Source organism: Catharus ustulatus, chromosome 16 (assembly GCF_009819885.2).
Source record: "Catharus ustulatus isolate bCatUst1 chromosome 16, bCatUst1.pri.v2, whole genome shotgun sequence".
NCBI lineage: Eukaryota > Metazoa > Chordata > Aves > Passeriformes > Turdidae > Catharus > Catharus ustulatus.
In genome coordinates, this window is record NC_046236.1 from 12,478,590 (window position 1) to 12,500,320 (window position 21,731).

General features: G+C 42.1%; 1 protein-coding gene across 3 annotated transcripts in view; it reads right to left on the reverse strand.

Moving 5' to 3' along the window:
- The window catches only part of CARD11 (caspase recruitment domain family member 11), a 46,347-nt gene that overhangs the window by 13,329 nt on the left and 11,287 nt on the right, over window positions 1-21,731 (reverse strand). For 2 of the 3 annotated variants that reach the window (XM_033074520.1, XM_033074519.1), the window contains exons 3-13: window positions 10,120-10,332; window positions 9,394-9,531; window positions 8,416-8,741; window positions 7,550-7,729; window positions 5,820-5,972; window positions 5,147-5,272; window positions 4,467-4,664; window positions 3,815-3,994; window positions 2,724-2,778; window positions 1,422-1,531; window positions 158-261 (exon numbers count right to left, since the gene is read on the reverse strand). In XM_033074520.1, coding sequence (XP_032930411.1) covers window positions 158-261; window positions 1,422-1,531; window positions 2,724-2,778; window positions 3,815-3,994; window positions 4,467-4,664; window positions 5,147-5,272; window positions 5,820-5,972; window positions 7,550-7,729; window positions 8,416-8,741; window positions 9,394-9,531; window positions 10,120-10,332 — 1,783 coding nt within the window. Of the gene's footprint in view, window positions 1-157; window positions 262-1,421; window positions 1,532-2,723; window positions 2,779-3,814; window positions 3,995-4,466; window positions 4,665-5,146; window positions 5,273-5,819; window positions 5,973-7,549; window positions 7,730-8,415; window positions 8,742-9,393; window positions 9,532-10,119; window positions 10,333-19,247; window positions 19,549-21,731 lie in introns of those variants that run through there. The other variant, XM_033074521.1, reaches the window with a different exon arrangement.

Genomic DNA, 21,731 nt, shown 5'->3' on the forward strand with positions numbered 1-21,731 from the left:
GAGTGGTTTGGACAAAATGTGGGATGGAGGGCTGCAGCCTTGAGAAGTTTAGGTTAATGCTATGCCTTACAGAGGTTCCTCAAGCAGAGGATGTCTAGAGCCATTTTCCCTTGTCCTGGTGCCAGCAGGCTCGGGCAGTGTCCCCAGTGTGACCCACCTGCAGTGAGAGGTGTCCTCCTTGCAGCGCCGCACGATGGAATCGTTCCCGGGGGGCTCGGGCGTGGTGGACATGATGCTGTCATTGCGGCTTCGCAGGGTTTGCTTGGGATCAGAAACCAAGGGGTGTCAGAAAGGTTATCTGGCTGAAATGTGTTCTCACTTCTAACTCACAGCAGCATTAACAATGGTGCTCTGCACTCTGCACTGAGGAGCACACACAGAAAAAGAAGAGGAGTTGATTCTAGCTGTGCAGAATCCAAGAGCACTCATCTATCCCAGTTTTTAGCACAATGCACAGCTTGTGTGCTGCCACTGCACCTTCTCCTGTGACCACACAACTGCCTGATTTACTGAGCCATTGTAACTTTACCCTTGATGTGTGGTCTGTGTGTGGCACAGCTGACAGGAGGAGGGGGATGAAAAGCAGTATGTGTACCTATATAAATATATATATAGTTAGAATAAGGAAGAAAAATACTGATCCCCATATATTAAATAATTAATCTTCCAGTGCACTGGAAACTAAACCCTGAACTGCACTAGAGGGAAGACAGGATAAGTCACCTGAACATCCAACAGATATTCCAAAAAATATTCCTAACCCAGCTAAGCTTATTATGAGTGGCAGCAAGTTCTTTCCTGGCTATTCTTGAGTATAATTTTAATTTCCTGGGGGCAGCATTTTTCACAGTGTTCTAGAAAGATGTTTTGTTCTTTGTTATTAACACTCTGCAAGAGCACTCTCTCTATCTGCCTGTCCTGCTGTGTCAGTGCTCACATATGTATAATGGAATATCTACCTTGGAAGATTATGGGGATACAGCAAGCAGGGAAGAAATGGTTTGACTATGGTATGCAGAAGTTTCCAACTGTGATCTGCACCCCTTTCCTCACTCACTATTACTTATAGAAAAGCATTATAGAACTCAAAAAACCCTTAAAATTTTCTCAGATAAGTTACAAAGGAGCTTTTAAAGTAAATCTCTTTCTTCTAACAGTAAATGTTAAATGGCACAAGGAGACAGCAAGAGGTCATAAATACCTCTGAAATATCTTTAAATAAACATAAACCAATTCTGTGATTTAGGGAGAGGCTAATAACATAGTTCTAACAAAATACAGGTAAAAGGATTAAGGGAGTTTCTGACAAGGGCCCTGAATGGGATCTCAGCTAGGATGCTGGGGAAGTGCTAATACTGAGTTGTGAAAGCTCTAAACCACATCAGGAGAGATGGCTTTAGACAGGGAAGGGGCTTCCTTACAATCTTGGTGACTTCACAGCTGCTGATGGAGTTAGTGATGGACACAGAGGAGCTCGTGTCCGTGCGGCCAGTGCTGCCCTCGGCCCCGTCTTCATCCTGTGCTCTGACTGCTGCACTCACAGGGACACGGGAAACAACAGAGAGAACACACCAGAGAGAGGGAGAAGCATGTCAGAGCACTTCCAGTGCAGAGCCTCTCACACATGTGCCACTGCACTGCTGTTCTCGTTCCATTTTTAACTGGACAGGGGCCCTGGGCACGCTCCTGCCCTGCAGCCCTGGCTCCTGTTCCTTCCCCAGCAGTTCCCAACAAAGCACACAAATTCCCACCCCTCTGCACAGACTCCTGCCCACTTTGTCTCTCAGCTCTGTCCTGGATGTTTTTAATAGATCTGTGAATGCTATTTGACAAATTTAAGGATTGTTTCATGAATTTATGTTTTAATTTCACCACCCGAATCCGGCGATCTGCAAGGTTGCCTCACTGAATTATACTTTTTTACAATAAATAATTTACAACAGAGACCAAGAAGCCTGAGATCCTCAGCAGCCCCAGGTAACACAGAGTGAGTGTGGGCTCCTGCCCTTCCTCAGCACACTGTCTGACAGCAAAGCTGCTGTTTAACATGGAATACCTGGGAGCAGGAGTCTTTTGGATATTTTGGATATTTTGTCCAAGAGAGGCACACACAACTACTGAAGGAAGTGCTGCCTCTGATGGTGTTTGGTGTTTCAGGGGCAGTGTTACAAACAAGAGGAATTAGGAGTAGCTCAAACATGAGTGTACAGCAACAAATTTGATAACTTGGCACCTGGCTGGGGCATGGGTCAATCCCCCACTCCCAGCCTTTGCAATGCTTTAGATTTAAAATTAATTCCCTTTTGCTGAAGGACAAAGGAACTCATTAGACAATTGCTAGATTAGGGCCTTTTCAGCTTGAATGATTTTTCCAACAGCAAAAAGAGAATGGTATAATGATTTTTAGTACAGATGTTACACAAATGACTTTACAACTTTTGTAACCTAAATGGAAAACTGAATAAACAGAAAATTTAGGTAAGTTATAGGATGCACATTGTGTGCCTGGGGAGGTATCTCTGGGTGGAGAGGACAGTGAAGTAGAACACTTGACTACTTTAAATCATTACATTTGTAACTGTGAGAGAAAGTGGTTTTTTTTACTGACTTGGACTTAGTTAAGAATTTCCCTGGTTGGCATGTTTGTTAAAACAACTTAGAGAGATTAAGTGAAAGAGACAAAGCAATGGAAAAGGAATAACGACATAGGTGCTCTTTCTGACCTTGAAACTCTGATGTTTTGTTCATGCTGACAGGGGATTTAGCTCTTGGACTTATCTAAAAGAAAGAGGACAAAAATCAGCACAAATGCAGAATATTTACCACACACTGCAAACCAGATATTTTCACCACCTTTTTTTCACTGTTATGTTGTAATATACTTGCCCTCTTTTAAACAACAGGACACACAATTTAAAAGATATTTAGTTGTCCAAATACCACAACAGTAATGGAGGGTGAGCTACCTGGCTACTTTTGAATGTCTGGCCCAAATACATTGCAATTTCTAGATTTTGCTGAGGAAACAAAGAGACAAAAGGTGAAGTGGGTGCCTTGGGACTGGTTTCAGGCAGCTGTTAATACAACAGGCATCCTTTTGGAGTGTGCAATGTGAAAAATGCATCTCTATTGCCATAAGTAATAATGACAGTCAGAGCTCAGAAAGGTTATGAAGGGCAGGGAGAATTCAAACACAGATGAAAGAAAAGAGAACCTCAAAAGTCCAAATGTTAGATTTTTATGGGTTTTTTATACAGTTCATGAGTCCAGCATCAGACAATAGCCATGTGAATGCTGCTAGTCAGGGAAAGCATGAATCCAACTCATGCTACCCCTTCCTGTTAGGAGCGAGGAAATTGCCATAACTTAATTCTAAATTAGATAGTTAATTTTGCTCCAGGTTGTGTCCATTTCTTTCTATTTTTCCTTCCAGCTGCTGCGAGCTTTTCCCAACGCTTTGTTTTTCACCTTCAGTGTGTGTTGGACCTCAGGCATTATGTCATTTTTTTTCCCCACTAATGTTAAGGAGGCAAAGAATCAATTTATTGACAATGCTCCAAGAATGCGAATGAACAGCAGGAGTGAGAAGAAAACAGAAAATGGGGAGAAGGGACAGGAAACAGTCTATGAAGCCTGATTAGATCTGCTCCTCAAGATGCAAATCACCACAGGGCAAAAGCTGACAGCTCACTATCATACACAGATCTATTCTTATCTTTACAGAAGTTTCAGAGGCACAGCCACAACATGTGTTATGTCTGATAGTTCTTAAAGTCCCTGCTCTGTGTCATTCCAGCCTCAGATTCACACACACCTGGATCCCCTTTAGGTTCAGTCTTCTCTTGAGACGAACTTGATCAGGCAAGAAGAATTTGTTGTCTTCTGGAGAGTCCTCAGAAGTGGAGGAGTCATCGGCTTCCTGCCCGTTGGCTTTTGGGCCAGAAGTCCCAAAGGCCTGGGAGATAACGGTAATGGGAAGATTCCGTGGCAAACTCTGAAGATCACAAGGGAAGATTTTTATTTCTGGGACCACTTTGGTACAACTCATAACCTTCCTGTAGAGTAATCTGATTGAACCTATTACAACTCCAGTGCTTCAGAAGCTCACGTAGAATGTGGCTCCAGACCTAATAAGTAATTTGGGCTGAGATTTGTGGGTATTTCTGGTCACAGACTGAATTCTTTTTCACTCACAAAATATTTGTAGTTTCTACCTCAGTGTAGAAAATAATTTTTTTCTGCATTTTCCCCCTTCCATTTAAAGTCAAGCCTTTGGGAAGCCATGTGTATGACAACTTGTAAAAACACTATAGCAAAGGATTCACAACACTGACATTTAGTAGCAGATTAGTTTTTTCAGTTAATTAATGGAAAGAATTAGAAATGTCCCCTCCCCTTTCTAGAGCAAAATATTTGCAACAGCAAGTCTTAACCAAAGAGCTGATGTCTGCCTTGGTGAGTTGTACCTGGTCGAGGAAGTTGCTGTCCTTGGAGAGGCGGCGGAGTTTGCACTCCAGGTTGACGATGCACGCTTCCTTCCGCACCACCTCGATCCTGAGCTCGTCGTTCCTCTCCTCCAGCTCCCGGATCTGCTTCCTGTATTTATCCTTCTCAATCAGGCAGTGGGAGTACTGGGTCTGAGCCTCGTCGCGCGAGCGGAACGCCTGCAGCGGGGGCAGGAAAGCTCTGTGGCACCTGGGCACAGAACCTCTTCCTGCTGCTTTTGTTTGTAAGGTGTTGGCAGCTTCAGAAGTGGTACCCAGCCACCCATTAACACAGCAATCAGGACCAGGATGGGCCACAGTAGCACCATTAAAAATTATGATGATGAGGGTGGTTCATTTACAGCTCCCTCTGGGCTGGGGGAAAAGTGTCCCCGAGTGCAAATGGGGTGGCTTGACACTGACATAAAGCCTTGTAGGAGCTGCTGTTAAGAACCTGGTCCTGCCTGCCAGATGCTACACTGTGGAAACAACCCAATATTACCCTGTGTTTAATTACCACAATGCAAATCCCAACAAGTAATTCTTTTAACTGCTTATTTTATAATGGTATTTTGGGCCCAATTACCTACAATTCCCCAAAGTCACCCAGAACAGATAGAGGTTTTTGCTATTGATTTTCCCCCACTTTAACTGTTAGATACCTGGTCCCGCTCCTTTTCCACCTCTTCCAGCTGTATCATCACAGTGTTCATGCGGTGCTTGTACATCTCACAGTCTTTTCCTAGTGTTGAGCACTTTAACTCCAAATCTTCTTTCTCCTCAAGATACTGGAAACGACACACTGTTAACTGTGGATGATACAATTCCTCCAAGGCCATCTTCCTCTGGCCCCTGGAAGTTGCTATAATAGATAAGGTATCCTAGATACCAAGGTTGAGCCAAATTCCTTAAGAATTTGGTCACTCTCCTAACACTTTGGAAGATAATTGGTTAGAAATTAGTTTGTGTAATTGGTCAGTTCACCTTTAGAACTTCTCACTTGGATTGGATGCTCTTCTTTGTATAAACTTTTATTGGTTGTAGTTTGAATCCCCCCTGAACCTATAAATATGACTGTCTGCCCTTTGTTCTGGGAGAATCCTGCCTGACTCTCTTTGCATGAAATAAAGATTCTTGTGGAACTCATCAAGTAAGGCCTCTGGTCTTTCTCTGCTGGCTAAATGTGAGCTTTCTGAGAGATAGCTAAATGATAATAGCACTCTCTAGTCCTGGTAGATACCACCAGGGACCAAAAAGAAAGTCATAGCTAACCACCACTGCTCTCAGAGGCATTTTGGGCACCAGCCTGAGATATTCCATCCTTCTGTTCCTCACCTTGTCTCTCAAGTCCTCCACATGACGAATCTCCTCTTGGAGATTAAAGATCTTGTTGACCAACTCATGGCGATCCTCCAGTGCCTCCTTACGGTCGTGTTCCAGAATATCCAGAATGGCTTTGTCTGAATCTGGCAAACCCCTTTTGTCAGCCTGAGGAAAGACATGTTTTAGAGCCAGGTCAGGGAAACAGAAAATAGTTTTGCAGGGAGAGAAGTGTCAGAGAGAGTAAAAAGCAAGAAGAATAGCAAATGAACGAGGTACTGCAATGGGAAAGCAGGAGAAGAGATGGACATTTGTTCATATTTTAGAGCAGTGTCAGAAAAGATGAATAAAATCTGTCTTGCTGTCAGAACAGTCTGATGAAGGAACTGTTTTACTGGTCTATTGTACTGGCTACAATTTGATCCAGTTTGGATGCAGTGACAATTCTTCACTCCAAGCCCTGTATTCAAAACTCTTTTCTATTAATCACCTCTCACTGAGCACAAAATTCACCCTTTTCCAAAGAGCAGGGCCTAAGAAAATATTCAGGAGAATTTTTAAGGCATGCACAGGCTTTGCAGGGCTGTGCTCAGAGAATATTAAACATGACTGGAGTACCTTGTACCATGGCTTCATTTTCTACACTGTCCAGGAATATAATTTCTTTCAGATTTAAAATTAACAAGATTACCAAAGCAGGTTCCAACACATAATTGCCATCCAAAATGAACCATAAATGGAAGATGAAAAAAGCATAAAATGCAAGCAAGGAATATGTGTATTTATTTTTAAAATACCTAGACTGAGTAGGAGATTTCAGGGACATTTTGGTTATCCAGTATTTCTAAACATACCTAAGCATTTCTAAACCAAACTGGTTCGAGTTTATTTCTACTTTCACTTAGGAGAATTTAAATCCTATTTTTAGCTGTTTCACTGTTTCTTTAAGAGCTGCAAGACCATTTCAATTAATATAAGAGACCAACATGAGCCAGAGCTTCCAGAATCTTCTACCCTACACTCTTTTTCAACCTTTGAATTGGATTGGTGTTTGAACTAAGAATCATTAGGCACTGCTAGAGGCTACAGCCATTTCTGAAAGGCCTTCTATTGATAATTTTTAGGTGTCATTTTAAAATGCCACAAGCCTTTTATAACAAAGTGCTAAGTAATCTCACATATATCCCAATATTTAGCTAAGTTCTTCACAGGGGAGTCCTAAATGTGCTGCACATCAACTGTTTTTCCCTACCTGCCCAAACACAGGCTGGTGAAGCTTACAGCAGGGTTCTGCAGGGCACCCTGGTGCTTAGTGACCACTCAAGTACAGGAACCTTTATCATCCTCTGCTTCCTTAAAACCTTCTGGCAAAGATATGGAAACAGCCTAACATGGGGTACACAGAGCCACTGTCAGAAATTTCTGTGCTGGCTGTTTAACACAGATTTGTAGTGACAGGCTGGTACAATGTTCAGCAATTAAACACTGCACTCTTGCAGGAGCCAATTTCTCATGTACACTTGATTTTTTTAGAGGACTATTTTAGTAGAACTCCTCCTCATGCATGTGTCTGTACAGGGAGCACTCCAGGCAGCTGGGAGCTGTACAAGCAGCCTTCTGTTTGTCCAGACTTTGCACTTATGCTGGTTGGAGCTTTGCAGGCAGAGGTTTCAGCCAACACCTCCTGCACTGTAACTGGAGAATGTGTGGGTTTGGATTTTAAAGGCAGCAAGCTGCTTTTATACCTGAATGATGGACTGTAACTCTTGGATTTTTGTCTTCATCATCTCATTTTCCCGCTCCAGCTCCAGAACCTGTTCCTTTTTGGGTCGGTTTTCAATGTCATTTTTCAGCTTCAAAGACTGGTTCCTCTCCAGCTTGCACTCCTCTTCCACCTTGTTCAAGCGATGCTTCAGCTGGTCAATCTAAAGCAGCCAAGGAGCAGTGAAAAGGAGAAAGAGGAGAGGAAGGGAATTCTTCCTAGCTCTGACATTTAGTGCTCTGAACAAATTCTCACTTCCACGTGGAAAACACAGTGGGGAGAACAGCTTAAGCTGTGAATGCTAATGAGAAGTCGATAATTGGGAATGTCCACAACTGAACTGGTGAAGTCTCAAGTACAAACCTGCTACTTGCCAGCTACAACTCACATGGGCTGGTTGTGAAATTTTGTAATACCTGGACTAAAAAAAAAATTCTCATTCCTCCAATAAATAAAGAGATATGAAAGAGAATGAACACTTAGGAGGCTGACCACACATTGTGCTTTTTGCACAAGGATTATCTGGATCAGAGAAAACAGGAGAAAATTCAGGATATCTTTCTGAATAAATCCCCAGCAGCAGCAGTGCTGCTGACCTAAAAAAGCTAAAATGATGTTTTTAACAAGCAGTTATGTTTCAAATTTTATTTTTACTTGCATTCTATTCTTTTAATTCATTATCTGCCAATAATATACGTCACTGCAGTTGGCATTTCTGTGCAGTGATGCCTTCAATCATTTGGATAAGCAAAGCAAATGAGAGCTCCACATCTTTCTGCTGTCAGAGGAGGTCTCATTTCCTCAGATGCCACAGGCACCCTCCATTGCTGCCCAGAGCATTTATCTCACCTCCAGCTGCAGGTCCCGGCTCCTTATCACAGCCATGCTCTTCTCGTCACTCAGCTGGGCATATCTCATGGCCAGGTTGTAGTTCTCATCTTTCACCTTGACCAGCTCATCGTTGTAGTTATTCCTCTCCTCCTTCATCTTGTTGTATCTCTCCTGGAAGGTGAGCAGCTCTATCTTGTTCAGCTTTAGCTGCTTTCGCTCATCCTCCAGCTGGCGGGACTTGGCCAGGAGCTCACAGCGCTGCACGTCTTTTGTCTTCACTTGCTGCTGGAGCTTGATGATCTCATTCATTAGGAAATGGGTAAGGCCTTCATGTCCCTCCTCCACTGAAAATGTTTGAGCAGTTTATCAATGTCTGGTAAAGTAACTTATTTAAGTCACTTTATTAATAAGGTAATCAGTGGGATCAGCGGAATTATGTAAGAAACAAACAGCGAGAATATGTACAGAGGTGCAGAATTCACACAAATTCACCCAAATTCACACACCTGCAGACCTGTATGTCTAACTGGGAACAGCACAAATATTACACAGCACACTGGTATCACAATCACAATATACACACGTACAGCTGGATAGAAGATGAAGCCTTTACATTTGTCTTGTTTCAGCTGAGCCTGTGGAAACAGCACAACCTTTGTAAAAGTAATCTGTACAAGTACAATTAATCTGAATGCTTCAAATATGCTGCACATGTGTAAGTTATCAGTAACAGTAATTTAGTCCACTGTTCCAACATAGCTTCTCTTGAGAATTCTGGAAATGCCTATCACTCCATTTGAAGCTCTTCAGTTCATTCAGACAGCTTGGCTGTCCCTTTGCTTTATACATTACCTACCACATTTTGCTTTGAAGGGGACTGAAAAGCATTCTACACAAAGATTAGCTTTTATTTCCACTTCTTGCCTGGAAAAAAACAAGCCAGTCTTCCAGACAGTCCTTACTTCAACAGGCTCCTTTGTGATTGATTCTACTCACCAACAATAGTGGAAAATCTCCGTGTAGGTTCTTTCCCTGTCACCAGTTTGTAGAGTTCAGGGTAGTAAAACTCCAGGCTCTCTAAGAACACCACATAGCCCCTCTGGCCTTTGGTGTGGAGGATGTCCAGCAGTCGGCCTGGGTACAGACAGCAGATTGGTGACACATCAGCCCCACCAGCAGCGTGAGCAAATATCACATCCCTGATGTTCACCTCTGCCACAGCAACGAGCTGTGCAAAATCTGGCTGATTAACTGAGTTCAGCTGAACCCAAAAAGTAATGCCACCAATTCTATAAGTTTGTGCTGATCGTTATTCTGCAGGAGTGTGGGCAAATTGGTCTCTGGAACAGAAATTTCAAAGGACAAGTTATTCAGTGCAGCCTTTACCAGGCAGGGATGGCAGATCTTCCAGTGACAAATCACAAAGTACTGCAAGACAGCTAAAAAGCTACTCCTGGAATGGCACTGACTGCTGCTTGTGTTAACTGAAACATTTGCCAAGGCTTTGATGGGAATTTGAACCCCACGAGCTGCAGTCTGCACAACACTGGAAAGAGTCTTTATTATCAAAATAGCAGCAGAATCTCCCTGTACATCAAACCTCCTGTAAATAAGATAAAAGAGTTTCCATCTGATAATCTGTAACTTGATTCAGGCTCTCTCCAGACTCAGCAGAGCAAAGCTATTCAGAGATGCAGATGGAGCCACTGACCAGATAATTACCTGCTCTGTTGATTTTGGAGGGCAGCATGAGTGAGTTGAGCACCTCATCCTCATCCTGCTCGTCGATGACTTTGCACTGCCGTAAGTAGGGGGTCAGTTTGGCTGGGTTGATGTAGCGGCTCAGCATGTGCCGGTTGCACTCCACGTTCTCCCACAAAGCCTCCTCTTCATCTTTCAGGGTCTCCAGGCAGTCATCCATCTCTGGCTCTGCCCCTGAACAAAGGACACAATTGGCAAATGAACACCAAGCAGGATAGCTGCAATCCCAGTAATTTTTTGTGCTTCCATGTCATACGGGATGAGCTCAGAACCACTTCTGACTAATGCTGAATTTGCCCAATATTGAAGCTGTTTGAAGTGCAGCCTGTCCTCAGCTCATCTGGGAAATGACAGTTCACAGAAGTGCTACCCTGAGCCTATGAACTACTGCTCATTGCTCTCCAGTGATGAATCTGCACTCAGCCAACTCCACCAAGCTCTCTACAAGTCAGAGGATGTCTCTGCTCAAGAGAGCAATGGCAAAGGGCACAGAGCAAGGCAAGAAAGGAATGAACCTGCAGAGCTCAGAGCAAAAGACAAATACTGGCTGCAGGCAATGAAGGCTTTCATCCTCACCTCCTTTGCTCCTCCAAGCTGTACTGATGTGAACCTGCACAGATGTGATGAGCCAGCACCTGTAAGTGTCTGCACACAAGAATGGTTAAGGCAGGTCAGTGTGTGCAGCTGCTGTGGATGCACTGAGGGGGGGCACTGCAGGTACCTGGGAGCTCAGACCTCGCTTTCCCTGCAGGAGGGGGCAGGTAACAGCATTGTGTCACTGCAGTCTGAAAACGTTCTTGACTCATGCAAATGTTGTCACACGGTTTCTGAGTGCTTGCGAAGCAATTTCCTGCCAGTTCCTAATTTGTACCCACCTCATTAGAGGAGGTTACATGGTAGGCTACAGTGAGGCAAGAAAACTTGTACTGAAGTTAAAACCAAAGAAACTGTCTATAAAAAAAAAATCTTTCCTTCTTTATTTTGTGATAAATATTAACCTTTCAACTAGTACTATTTCTGCATTCTAGCTTTCATAGGACCTTGTGATCCAGGTGCCACGTGGAACATAAGCTTCTATTTCAAGTCCAGAGGCCCTGGTGGAATAAGAATATGCAGTTCTTGGAGCATGAGAGAGCAGAGCTCTGCTTTATGAGGCAGAGCTGGTAATGCTGGTAATCAGTAACTAAAGACCTCAAAAGCAACACGTTGTTTTTCTCAGCTTCCAGCTTTAGGAACTGGGGAGCAGCCTGTGTTCCACTGAGCATCCCTGAGCAAAACCAGCTCATGAACTGCATAGCCAAGGGCGATAAATTCCTCATTTTGAAAACTAAAGCCAAAAGTGTTAATCTGCTAAATAATGTGCTTTGATAATGCTAAATGTGTTTGTCAGTGTTCTCACATAATGAAATACAGAATATTCCTACAAAAACAATGCATGTTCTCTGTTTGATGCTTTAAAAAGTTTTCCCAATTTGTCAAAAATCCTAGTCTGGGTTTCAATATCTCTATGAGAAAAATCTGGATGTTTTTCCACACTATGGACAAGTTAAGGGAGTATTGGTAGGGGTTTTGTTCTTCTGTACTCCAGCAGAGTTCTTTTCTTTGCAGTTTCATATCCTAGGAGCCACTTATTGCACATCTGCTTTGATGCTTGCATGGGGATTCATTACTCCACTGGCTGCTATTGCATATTCTGGCAGAGACAGCAGTCCCCTGAGGGCCAGGAAGACCAGGGCAGTTCAGTGGGATGCAGAATCATGGGGAAAGGCTGTAGTTAGGGGAAAAATCTCCCTGATCTTACTAACTCCAGACTGGCTGGGTGAAATTCTTCCTGAATGCCAGTATTTATGTACGGTGTCATTTAAAAATGACACTGAAGCTATGAGCAGAATAAAGGTAAAACAATAGAGAAAAAGCTTTACAAAGCAGGTTGCAGTGGGAGGAATGCTAAAGGTGAAAGAGCTTCATCTGAAGTCCTCACACATTCTCATGTATTTTACTCTCCACCATTATTCTGGAAGTCACTGTATTTCACTTCAAAGGTGAATTTAACAAACGCTCCATAATTGGAGAAGCTGGACTTTGGGGAGTGGAAGGCAGTGAAGCAGAAGGTCACAGTACCTCAGTCAGCTCACAGCCACAGCCACCCACTGCAGCTGACAAAAGGAGAGGCACAGGCCCTTTAATTTCTGGGAGCGTACCAGGGAGCTCACGGATGAACCTCAGAGTGCAAAAGAAGCACTCGCCTGAATTTCATAAAATGCAAGATATCTTGTAATCTGCTGCGCTGAACCAGAAATTATTGCACACTGTCAGCAGTTCCCTCAGGACATTAGTAAGGGATTTCTCCACTAAATGATTCAAAGAAGAGTTCACTCATCAGCGTAATTCTCAACATGAATACCCTTTTTTTTTTTTTACCTGACATTAAAAAAAATCTTTATCAAATAGTCCCTTGTGTATGGGCATAATACATCCATGCTGTTATTTTGGGGACATAATGTTTAATGGGAAAGTAATAAGTATATTGGATGAGTGGTTAAGAATTTTAAAATATTTCTGGTAGCAAAGTCCTGCTAAACTATAAGGAGAGCAAGCCCTGAGAAATTGCCTTTAGTGGAAGGGTCCTTCACTGGCAGGTAGGAATGTCAGACTCCCTTGTGCTTCCTTCTTTGGCATTCCACCTTGGAAATGCCCTGCCAGAATCACAGCCAAGCTCTGTCCTGGCAGCCTGTGCTGCCCAGCTGCTCCCAGGGATGTGGCACAGGTCTCACTCCTCCCCTTCCTACAGCTCAAGGTGCTGCCTTTGGTGTGAGTCCTTGGCCAGGCTGCTCTGAGAGCACAACCCCCATGGAGCTCCAGTGTCCCGTGGAGCTGTTCCAGAGGAAACAGCAATGAACAGCTGATATAAGTGCAGAACCCCTCCCCCTGAGCAAATAATTCTTTGATTTAGTATTTAATATAATGTTGAATAGGAAACAAAATGCTTGCCATTGGGTGAAATTTTGGTGTGCTGGTCAAAAACCTAGATGCAACAACTGAAACTCAGTGGGAAACCAATAAAGGTCTTGTATACTGGCTTTAATTTTAGAAGTTTTTTAGCAGTACATGCATTTCCTAGGCATTTTATAGCCCTTATTCCCTGCTTCTGTCCTTCCTGTGATGATACTGCAGAAAAGTTGTTTTCACTTACAAAATTAAAAATGACAGATTTAAAATTATTTCAAATGTGTAATCACTTATTTTATCTGATCTTTATTACCATTATCTAATTTGTGATTCCAACACCTCTTGAGTTGTAAACTAACACATCCAGGAGTTGTGATATGTCATAGAAATACTATGGCATCCCTTACAAATCACAGGTGTGAACTCACAGACTTGGACTGACTTCAACAGACATTAAGGAAAAAGAAATCAGAAATCACCACAGCAGTTAAAAAATTGCTCTCCTGCTGCTCCTTTCAGTAGTTAGTATACAAAATAGCTTTTAACTGCAGGAGAGTTTAATCCAGTAATAATCTCAGCTCGTTCCATCTATTTCAAAGGTCTCTGTAGATGCAGACAAATAAAAGAGAGGATCCCTTTTTACATTAAAAGGAACACTGCTTCCCTTGTCTCCTTTTCTCTCTCAGGGACTATCCTTCTGCTGGCTGTGAATCGTTCTGGATGTTTGCTGGGTTTTTTTGTGGTGTATTTTTCAGCTGAACAAATCACCTTGCAGTTAAAGCTGCTCTCTGTTCTCACTCAGACTCTGCACTCTCATATGTCAGTGACACTCTCCACTGATCAAGGGAATAAAGCCTGCAGGCTTCAGACCCAGGGGTTCTATAAAGTGCTCATCACCAGGTCACATCTAAAGCTTCATTTTTGTTTTTTATGCTTTGTTTGATGATGGTGCAGAAATTAACCCTTCAGCTGTTCAATTATTTGCATCCCTGTGCTCTCAACTCCTGCCAGCCTGTCAATACTCAGGAATTATCATGTAGCTGAGAGCAAATGCAGCTTTCAGCTCAGGTTTCTGATTTCCTGATATTCCCTTTGTGAAATATGAAAAAAGGGTTTTTTCTTCCTACTGAGAAGCAGAAGAAAGTTTATTTTGGAAGAGGTAATCTATTGTTATGATTTGGATTTCTGCATTTGTCACAGATGTTCACAGACTGGCAGTGTTTAAAAAGAAAACACAGCACACTAAATGTTTTGCATATTATAAGTGAATAAGAACATAATTTTATGTAAAATGCTGAGTATAAAAGAAATCATCATACTTTAAACCAAAAATAAAGATGAAAACAACACTCTAAAATTCTGTATCTAATTATCTCAGCATTTTGAGGGTGTTGTTCCACCTCCTCTTTCTTTCTCTGCACATCCCCAGAGTCCGTGGGACAATGTCTTTTCTCCCTGCAGTTTGTACAGCACCTCACATGACAAAGTGTAACAACTGGGTGATTTTCTCAAAAGCTGCTTGTGTGGATATGTGCAGATTTGCAATATCAGAGAACCACAAAACCACAAAGGGATTTAGAGCTATTTTTACTTTTCGAGGGAAGTCACAGTTTAAAGTGTGATAAGGAAATTATATTCCTTTGCTTAAGGACAGGAGAGCTGTGTGTGCCTTCCAGGCTTTCTGAAATGCTGAATACCAGCAGTTTCCAATTACGTTGGCTGCTCTCTGGATGTTCTGTGGTACTGAAAACCACTTTTAAAAGGTTTAAACATTGATAAAGACTACTAAATTTGCTTACCTATCCTTGCAATTTTTTTGATACAGATGTTAAATCCAGACTCCCGCAGGAGACGAGGCAGTGTCTTCATCTGCCTTTGAGAATTTGCACTTTATATCCTTTCTTTCTCCCTCAGTGTCCCCACCTGAAAACAAGGCTGGCAATGGGCATGTTTGTGACAAGGTAGGATTTGTTAATTAGTGACTACAAAGCACACAGAACCACTGAGATGGAAACCCCCCAGAAAGATATTTATTATTGGTGCATTTTTATTACTTCAGATTCTGCAGACTTCAGAACACTTTCTGAAGGCAGTAGCCCTGCTGACTGGGCTGGGTTGTATTTCTGTTTTGGGTCAGAGTGATGCACATGAAAAGAACCATTCTGTCTATCTCAGAACTCCTTCTTTATACAAGAGATTCAACCAGCTTACTTATTTCAACAAAATAGAAAAGAAAAAAAATAGAATAAGAGATACCAAAGTAATAGAAGAGCAAGAGGCTTTAAACACAAAATAGGATTATTTTTGCACAAAAATGTCTTATTCAGTTCCATGGAGTCAATCTGCCTGTTCCACAGAGCCTACAAAACAAACCCCAAGACCAGCAGACCTGCAAGGCTGCAGGGAGGTAAAGTTAAGATCTTCAGTAGCTAACATGAGTAGAGCTCCCATTTTCTGAACAGAAGAGAGGGAGAAGGAAGCAAACCAAACTCCCTAACTGGTTCAGAGAGTTCTGGGGGCATCTTCATCTTCATCTGGCTTCAGAAGACAGAAAAAAATTCTCTTTGTTTTCATAACTATAATCCCAACAACCAAATGAGAGAAAAAGAAATGAAGGATTCTATCATGTTACTCTCATTCAGGACTTCTCCCTTCTGAAAAAAACAAAACAAACAAACCAAGCAATTGAATAAATCAGAGATTTATGTCTAATCACTTTTCCTGTCCTAACAGAAGGGGGTCAGAAGAATTAATACTCTTGGAAATCCCTTTAATTATCTCTTTCTTTGTCTTCATTTACTTTCCTAAGAACAGATCCACATAAAGCCCCATCTCAGAAAAAAGGGTAACTCCTACATAAAGCACTGATCAATTACTGGTGCTGTCAGTCAAGACACCCAACAGTTTGCTTAGAACCACCTAAACCAGAAAACGCTGTGTGCAACAAAGACAAGTTTTCAATGGTGCAGGATAATACTGCCTAAGAGTAGAACAATGAATGAATTCCACACTTACTACATTGAGCTTCTGTGTGTTTTGAAACTGCAAGTGAAATTCTATACAATTCCTGTTGTTTTCTGGAGGAAAACACTATTCACACATTAAGAATCTCGTTTTTCCCAATGCAATACTGTTGCAAAGACCCCAATCAGTGCAGCAATACTCCTTAGGATCCTGCAATGATTTCTGTTTCAGGAAAGGCTGAGATTGGTGTTTTTCCATTTCACACCCCACCTGCTGGCAGTATCTGCTCTACCTCTTCCTCAAGTCTGGCAGCCTTAGAGCCTCTGAGCTCCGATCACCTGATCTCTCAGGAAGGAAATGACTCATTTTGCTCAATGGCCAACTGAGAGCAGGTTGTGCTGCTGCCAACATGCAACAGGCAGCATCCAATCAGCTTTGCTAGCAGCACACACATTATTGATAATAAACAAAGACAATGGAAAAATCCTCCTCTGCAAATAGCTGAAACCATGTTTTGACAACTGTCATTTCTCTGTGTGTCACTATTTCCTACAAACAATTAGGCTGCTGCCATCTCTGGCAGTAACACACAGTTCTGAGAGAGGAGCAAATTTTGGGGGTGGATTCATCTCACCATTTTGGATTAGGGATTAATTTAGAATCCAGTTCCTCTCTAGTGATGGAAAATTATCTGTTCAAAACTCTTCATTCCATCATTTTATACTTGCACCTTGGAATGATCTCCAAAGATTGGTTTCCAGCCACCCCAAATCACTTGGGTTCCCTCTGGGGTCCGTGGAGAGAGATTTATCCTCCTCATGCCAATATCTACACTGGTGATTAGATTGGCATTATTCTGTTTTCACATATTATTTAGAATCTGACACCCAGATTTCAGATACTGTCATACTGCCATTATTGAATGCTAATATGTGTAAAAGTAAATGAGAAATGAGAGATATGAACAATGAGACATTCAGAAAAAATAAGTGAAGAGGGGAGAGAAAGATGAAACTTGAGGGTGAAAAATGGTGAGGTTGGGGAAAAGGAAATATTAAAAAGGGAACAGGAAAAGAAAAAGAAAGTTAGAGAAAGAGGAACTCAACAGAATGAAAGTGAGGAACAAAAGTGAGACAGAGATGAGAAGAGGAAAGGCCTTACTAAAGGCAAAGACAAGAATGTGGGAATAAATAGGGAAGGACCTTCCACAGATACGAAACATCAGGAATCAGCACCACTTCTGAGCATGCAAATCAAGATAATGGGACAGTAATTAAAATAAATAATTTACCACAGGATTTCAGTGCATCTATTTTAAAGGATTTGCAAAGTAGCAGTGGAGAGTTGAGTGCCTGACATTTAATAAATGCTTTAATCTACACATGCTCCGTCCTGTTCCGCATGGTGATGAGGAGGGCAGCAGAAATCTCTGTGCTAACGTAGTGCAAATATATTTATATAGCTGCCCTTCTGGTCTGGAGCATCAGCTACTGACACAAGCATTTCCTTTCAACCAACGTGTGCTAAAAGCCAAGATCTAAGAATGAAGCTGTCACCCTCGTGAGAATGGGGCTCAGAAGTCATTACTGGGTCCCAGGTTAATTTTTTCTTTAGACTGACTCACTTTGTTTTTACAACTAATAATGAGATTCTTGCCAGGTCAGGAGGAGGTGAAGGCACAGCTGGGGGCAAGTCCTGTGTGTTTAGGAGGAGTCTTGAATTAAAAATTCAAGTTGCTCAAAGATGCAAATGGTTTGATGACAGTAGGTTAAGTCCCAGTAAATGTCTGCTCGAATTACAAGTTCCAGCACGTTCTTTGGCACAGAGAGCCAGTGTTTGTGAGGAATCTCCACAGGATGAGCTGCATAAGAAGCTGGTAAGGACAAGGGTTCATTAACTGGTACATATGAAACCCGCACAACGCTGGCACAGACAGCCTGATTCTTATCAGTGTTAACATTTCATTTCTATTAATACAAGCTCACATCAGGAAGAGAGAAAGAATTGTAGCTCTGCCAAACAAAACTCCTACTTAGTCTGTTGCTTGAAAAAATTGTCACTTTCTACAAACTCTTACATTACAGAAGTTTTAAAAAATAACAGAAAGAAGAACACTTTCCATTTAGTCAGATAATGACCCTCTCTAGGTGATACTCTCATCTCCAGTCAAAGGGTAACACAGAACGCATTCAAGGACAGGACTGCACTCACTTAAACAATCTCCACATTTGGAAACAACTGACAGTAAATGTGTAGGCCATTCTTAAAACAGAAAAGGTCACACTTCAATATTGAATACTGTCAGATAATCTCACTGTAATTCACCATGGCCCAGGAAAGTTTGAAAATAACATTTCATGTATCAGGCTTTATAACATGGTGGGAAAATAAGACATAAACCTATATGGAGAATCATAGAACTGGGGAATCTTCTGAGTTGCAAGGGACCCACACGGGTCAGCCAGTCCAGTTGCTGGCCCTGCACAGACACCCCAACAATCCCACCCTGTGCACCCCTGGGAGCTTTGTCCAAATGCCCCAGGAGCTCTGGCAGCCTCGGGGCTGTGCCCATTCCCTGGAGAGCCTGGGCAGAGCCCAGCACCCTCTGGGGGAAGAACCTTTTCCTAAACCAGCCTAAACCTCCCCAGACACAGCTCCAGCAGTTAAAGAATCCCACAACTAGTAAAAACATACAAAATGCAAAGAAAGAATAAATAAGAAACCAACTCTGATAACCCTCTTTTAAAGATCAACCTTAACAAACTGCTCCAAACACATGAGAAACAACCCCCATGCAAACTGTTTACTCATTACAAGAGCAGCATGAGCATGAGCAGATTGTGATGAGAATGTTTAGTTATATATTTAAACACTCTGCAAAGGTATAATAGCTGCCATCCAGCTCTGTGAAATCTTAGCCATTTGTGTTTAGCTTCTCATTTCCAACAACATATCCTGTTGCATCAAACATGGCCAGCCTCCTAAAGGTGATGACTCCCATGGTTCACACACACATTTTGCCCATTTTATATAAATGCATAGGTTATCTAGATAGAAAAGGTACCTAAACCTTACTACTTTTTGTGACCTCTTTTTAACCATTACTTTTAAAGAGACTCTTATTTTAAAGAGCAGGCTGCTCTCCTGTATCTCCACTGGAACAATGTCATACATACCTTACACAACCAACACCTCACTGGAAGAGGTGAGTTCCACTCCTAGCCACAGTCTGCCTCAGTCCTGGGTGCTCTGCTCATTGGCCAAATCCTTGCCCCTTGCTCAGAGCTGCAGGAACATCTCAGCCAGCAGCACACAGCACACACAGAGGACAACTGGATGCCATTTGATGAGGAAAAGCCCACAGTAAATCACAGCAGCCTGGTCTAGGAAGGGCAAACCCTCACCAGGAATCAGAAAGGAGCCTGATATTTAACTCCTTGTACATGGAAATGGTTGTGCTTGTTTTACAAATAGATCCTGTGCCCTCTCTGTGTTTTCACCAGTGTTTGGGACTGTGACACGCAGCTCCGGAAGCCTCCGCCCGCCGCCCTCCCTCTCAGACGTGCAGTCTATATATAACAGGCAGAAAGGTGCTGGGGGCTGCCAAACTTCCCTTTTCTTCTGAGCAGAACTTTCAAATGTGACACTGATGCTGAGGAAAGTCTTAGAGGAAGTGTTCTCACAGCCACGGAGAGCTGGGGGCTCTGGATGGAGCAGGACCTCAAACAGGTCCTTTCTTCCTGCAGGGAACCCAGCTGGGTTTCCTTTGCCATCCCCTGCCACCAAAGACCAGCAATTAAGAGCAGGAAAGCAATCTCTGGAAAATAGAGAGAGAATTCACTCTCTGTCTTGCAGAAGAGCTCCTGTGAGTCACTTCTGTAGCAATCTAAAGGAAAAATGGTCTGTTTGTACATTGTCTGTCCATTATTTCTGTAGTGGTAATGTCTCCCTGACCTTGTCCTGCTGTCTTGGGGAAGAGATAATGCCAAATGCTTGGCAATTCTATATTTTCTATGTTCAAAGCATTGCAGGGAGGAATTAAGCATCTTCTGTTGCTCTCTCCATAACTAAGCCCATTGCTCTGATGATAGGGAATAAAATACTGTAAAGCTTTCATGTGGAAAATTCATCCCCAAAGAATTAACTAACCATGGGAAGAGACTAAACTCTGGTCTCATCAGGAAACTCTGTCCGGTTCAGTTCATGGTTAATGTGTATTTTTTTCAAAAGACCCAAGAAACAAAGTACTAAAATAGCAATAAATCTGACTATTTGTCTTCACCTAGTGTGGTTCTTGACCATGAGTCAAAGTAAGAAGAAGCATGAGAATTGTATTGAATTCTCTGCTGACTGTGGAAATAAATATTTGTGAAAATAACAACTGTAAAGTGATGCCAGAATTACATTCCACCTGTGAGCATCCCAGCCTTTAAGGATGGGCAATTGCTGTTAAAACATCTACAAATACTACTACAAAAACAAGATTTGCAGGATTATTTGCACCCAAACTCTGATTTTCTGATGTTTAACAGTTTAAAGGGTGGTAACCAACTCAAAATCAGGGGAAATTTGTTTTATTCTTCTAACTTATGCCTTGAAGCACAACAATTCCTCAGCACGAGCTGACAACAAAATCATTTGCAGAATGTGCAGAAAAGCTTTGTTTTAAATTCGATGTTGCATTTGTGGCTGGGGTGAGGTTACACACAAGATGAGCACAAGCAAACGTGTGAGGATTGATTTCCCCTATTTCTCATTCCTGCTCCAGGGCACAGCTCATAATTAGGGTCAGATTTTCTAAGAGCACAGGTGGTATTTAGGCACCAAAATAAATGGCAGATTTTTGCCAGCCTTGCCTTGGAGTGTGGGATTAGGTGCTGTTATGAATCACAGGGCTGCTGAATGTTAAGCACTTTTTAAAATCAAGGCTTCTGTACACACTTAAATTAAAGCTGAGCACTTTCAAAAATCTTCTCACAACTGGAACATTCTTCAAACTCTAGGTATTGGAAAAAAGGGCCTTTAAAGCTTTGTGAGGTGCTAATTTTTATATGAATAGGGAACTGCTCTCTATAGCACCTATAAATCTGGCTGGCAGCAGTATTTAAGCAGTTCTGGTTCTCTAGTGTTGTATAAACTCTGCAGCAGTGCTCATTCCATGGGGAAGAGGGCAGATGCTGTGTGCCAGTGCTTACCTGTGTTAATTCTAAGCTGTGAAATAAATATTTTGCTAGCTAACAGGTGATGACAAACACTGCAGATGCATCAATCTCTTCTCAGCATATTGTCTCCAGACACAACTGAGATTTTAAGAATTAAATGAAATTTTAGGCTTTGAACTCTCTGAGACATAAAAAAAGAAGGGTTCTTTCTACGTGACTTTCTACAAGGAAGCAAAACAAATTTATTTTTCTTATGCTCAAAAGCTAACACAGTGTAGAAACTGTATGAGGTTTTAGATTAGACTCTCCTTTCATCATTAGTTGCTCTATTTATCTTTTTTTTTTCAAAGCCGGTGAGTTCAGCCTTGCAGAATCCATGCTGCTGACTCAGCTAACTGAGCCAAAACTCATAAAAATCTATTTAAAAAAGGTCCAATGATTTTATTTTCTAATCGTAAATATGAAATTTAATTAGCATCTCATTGCTAACGAAGTCAC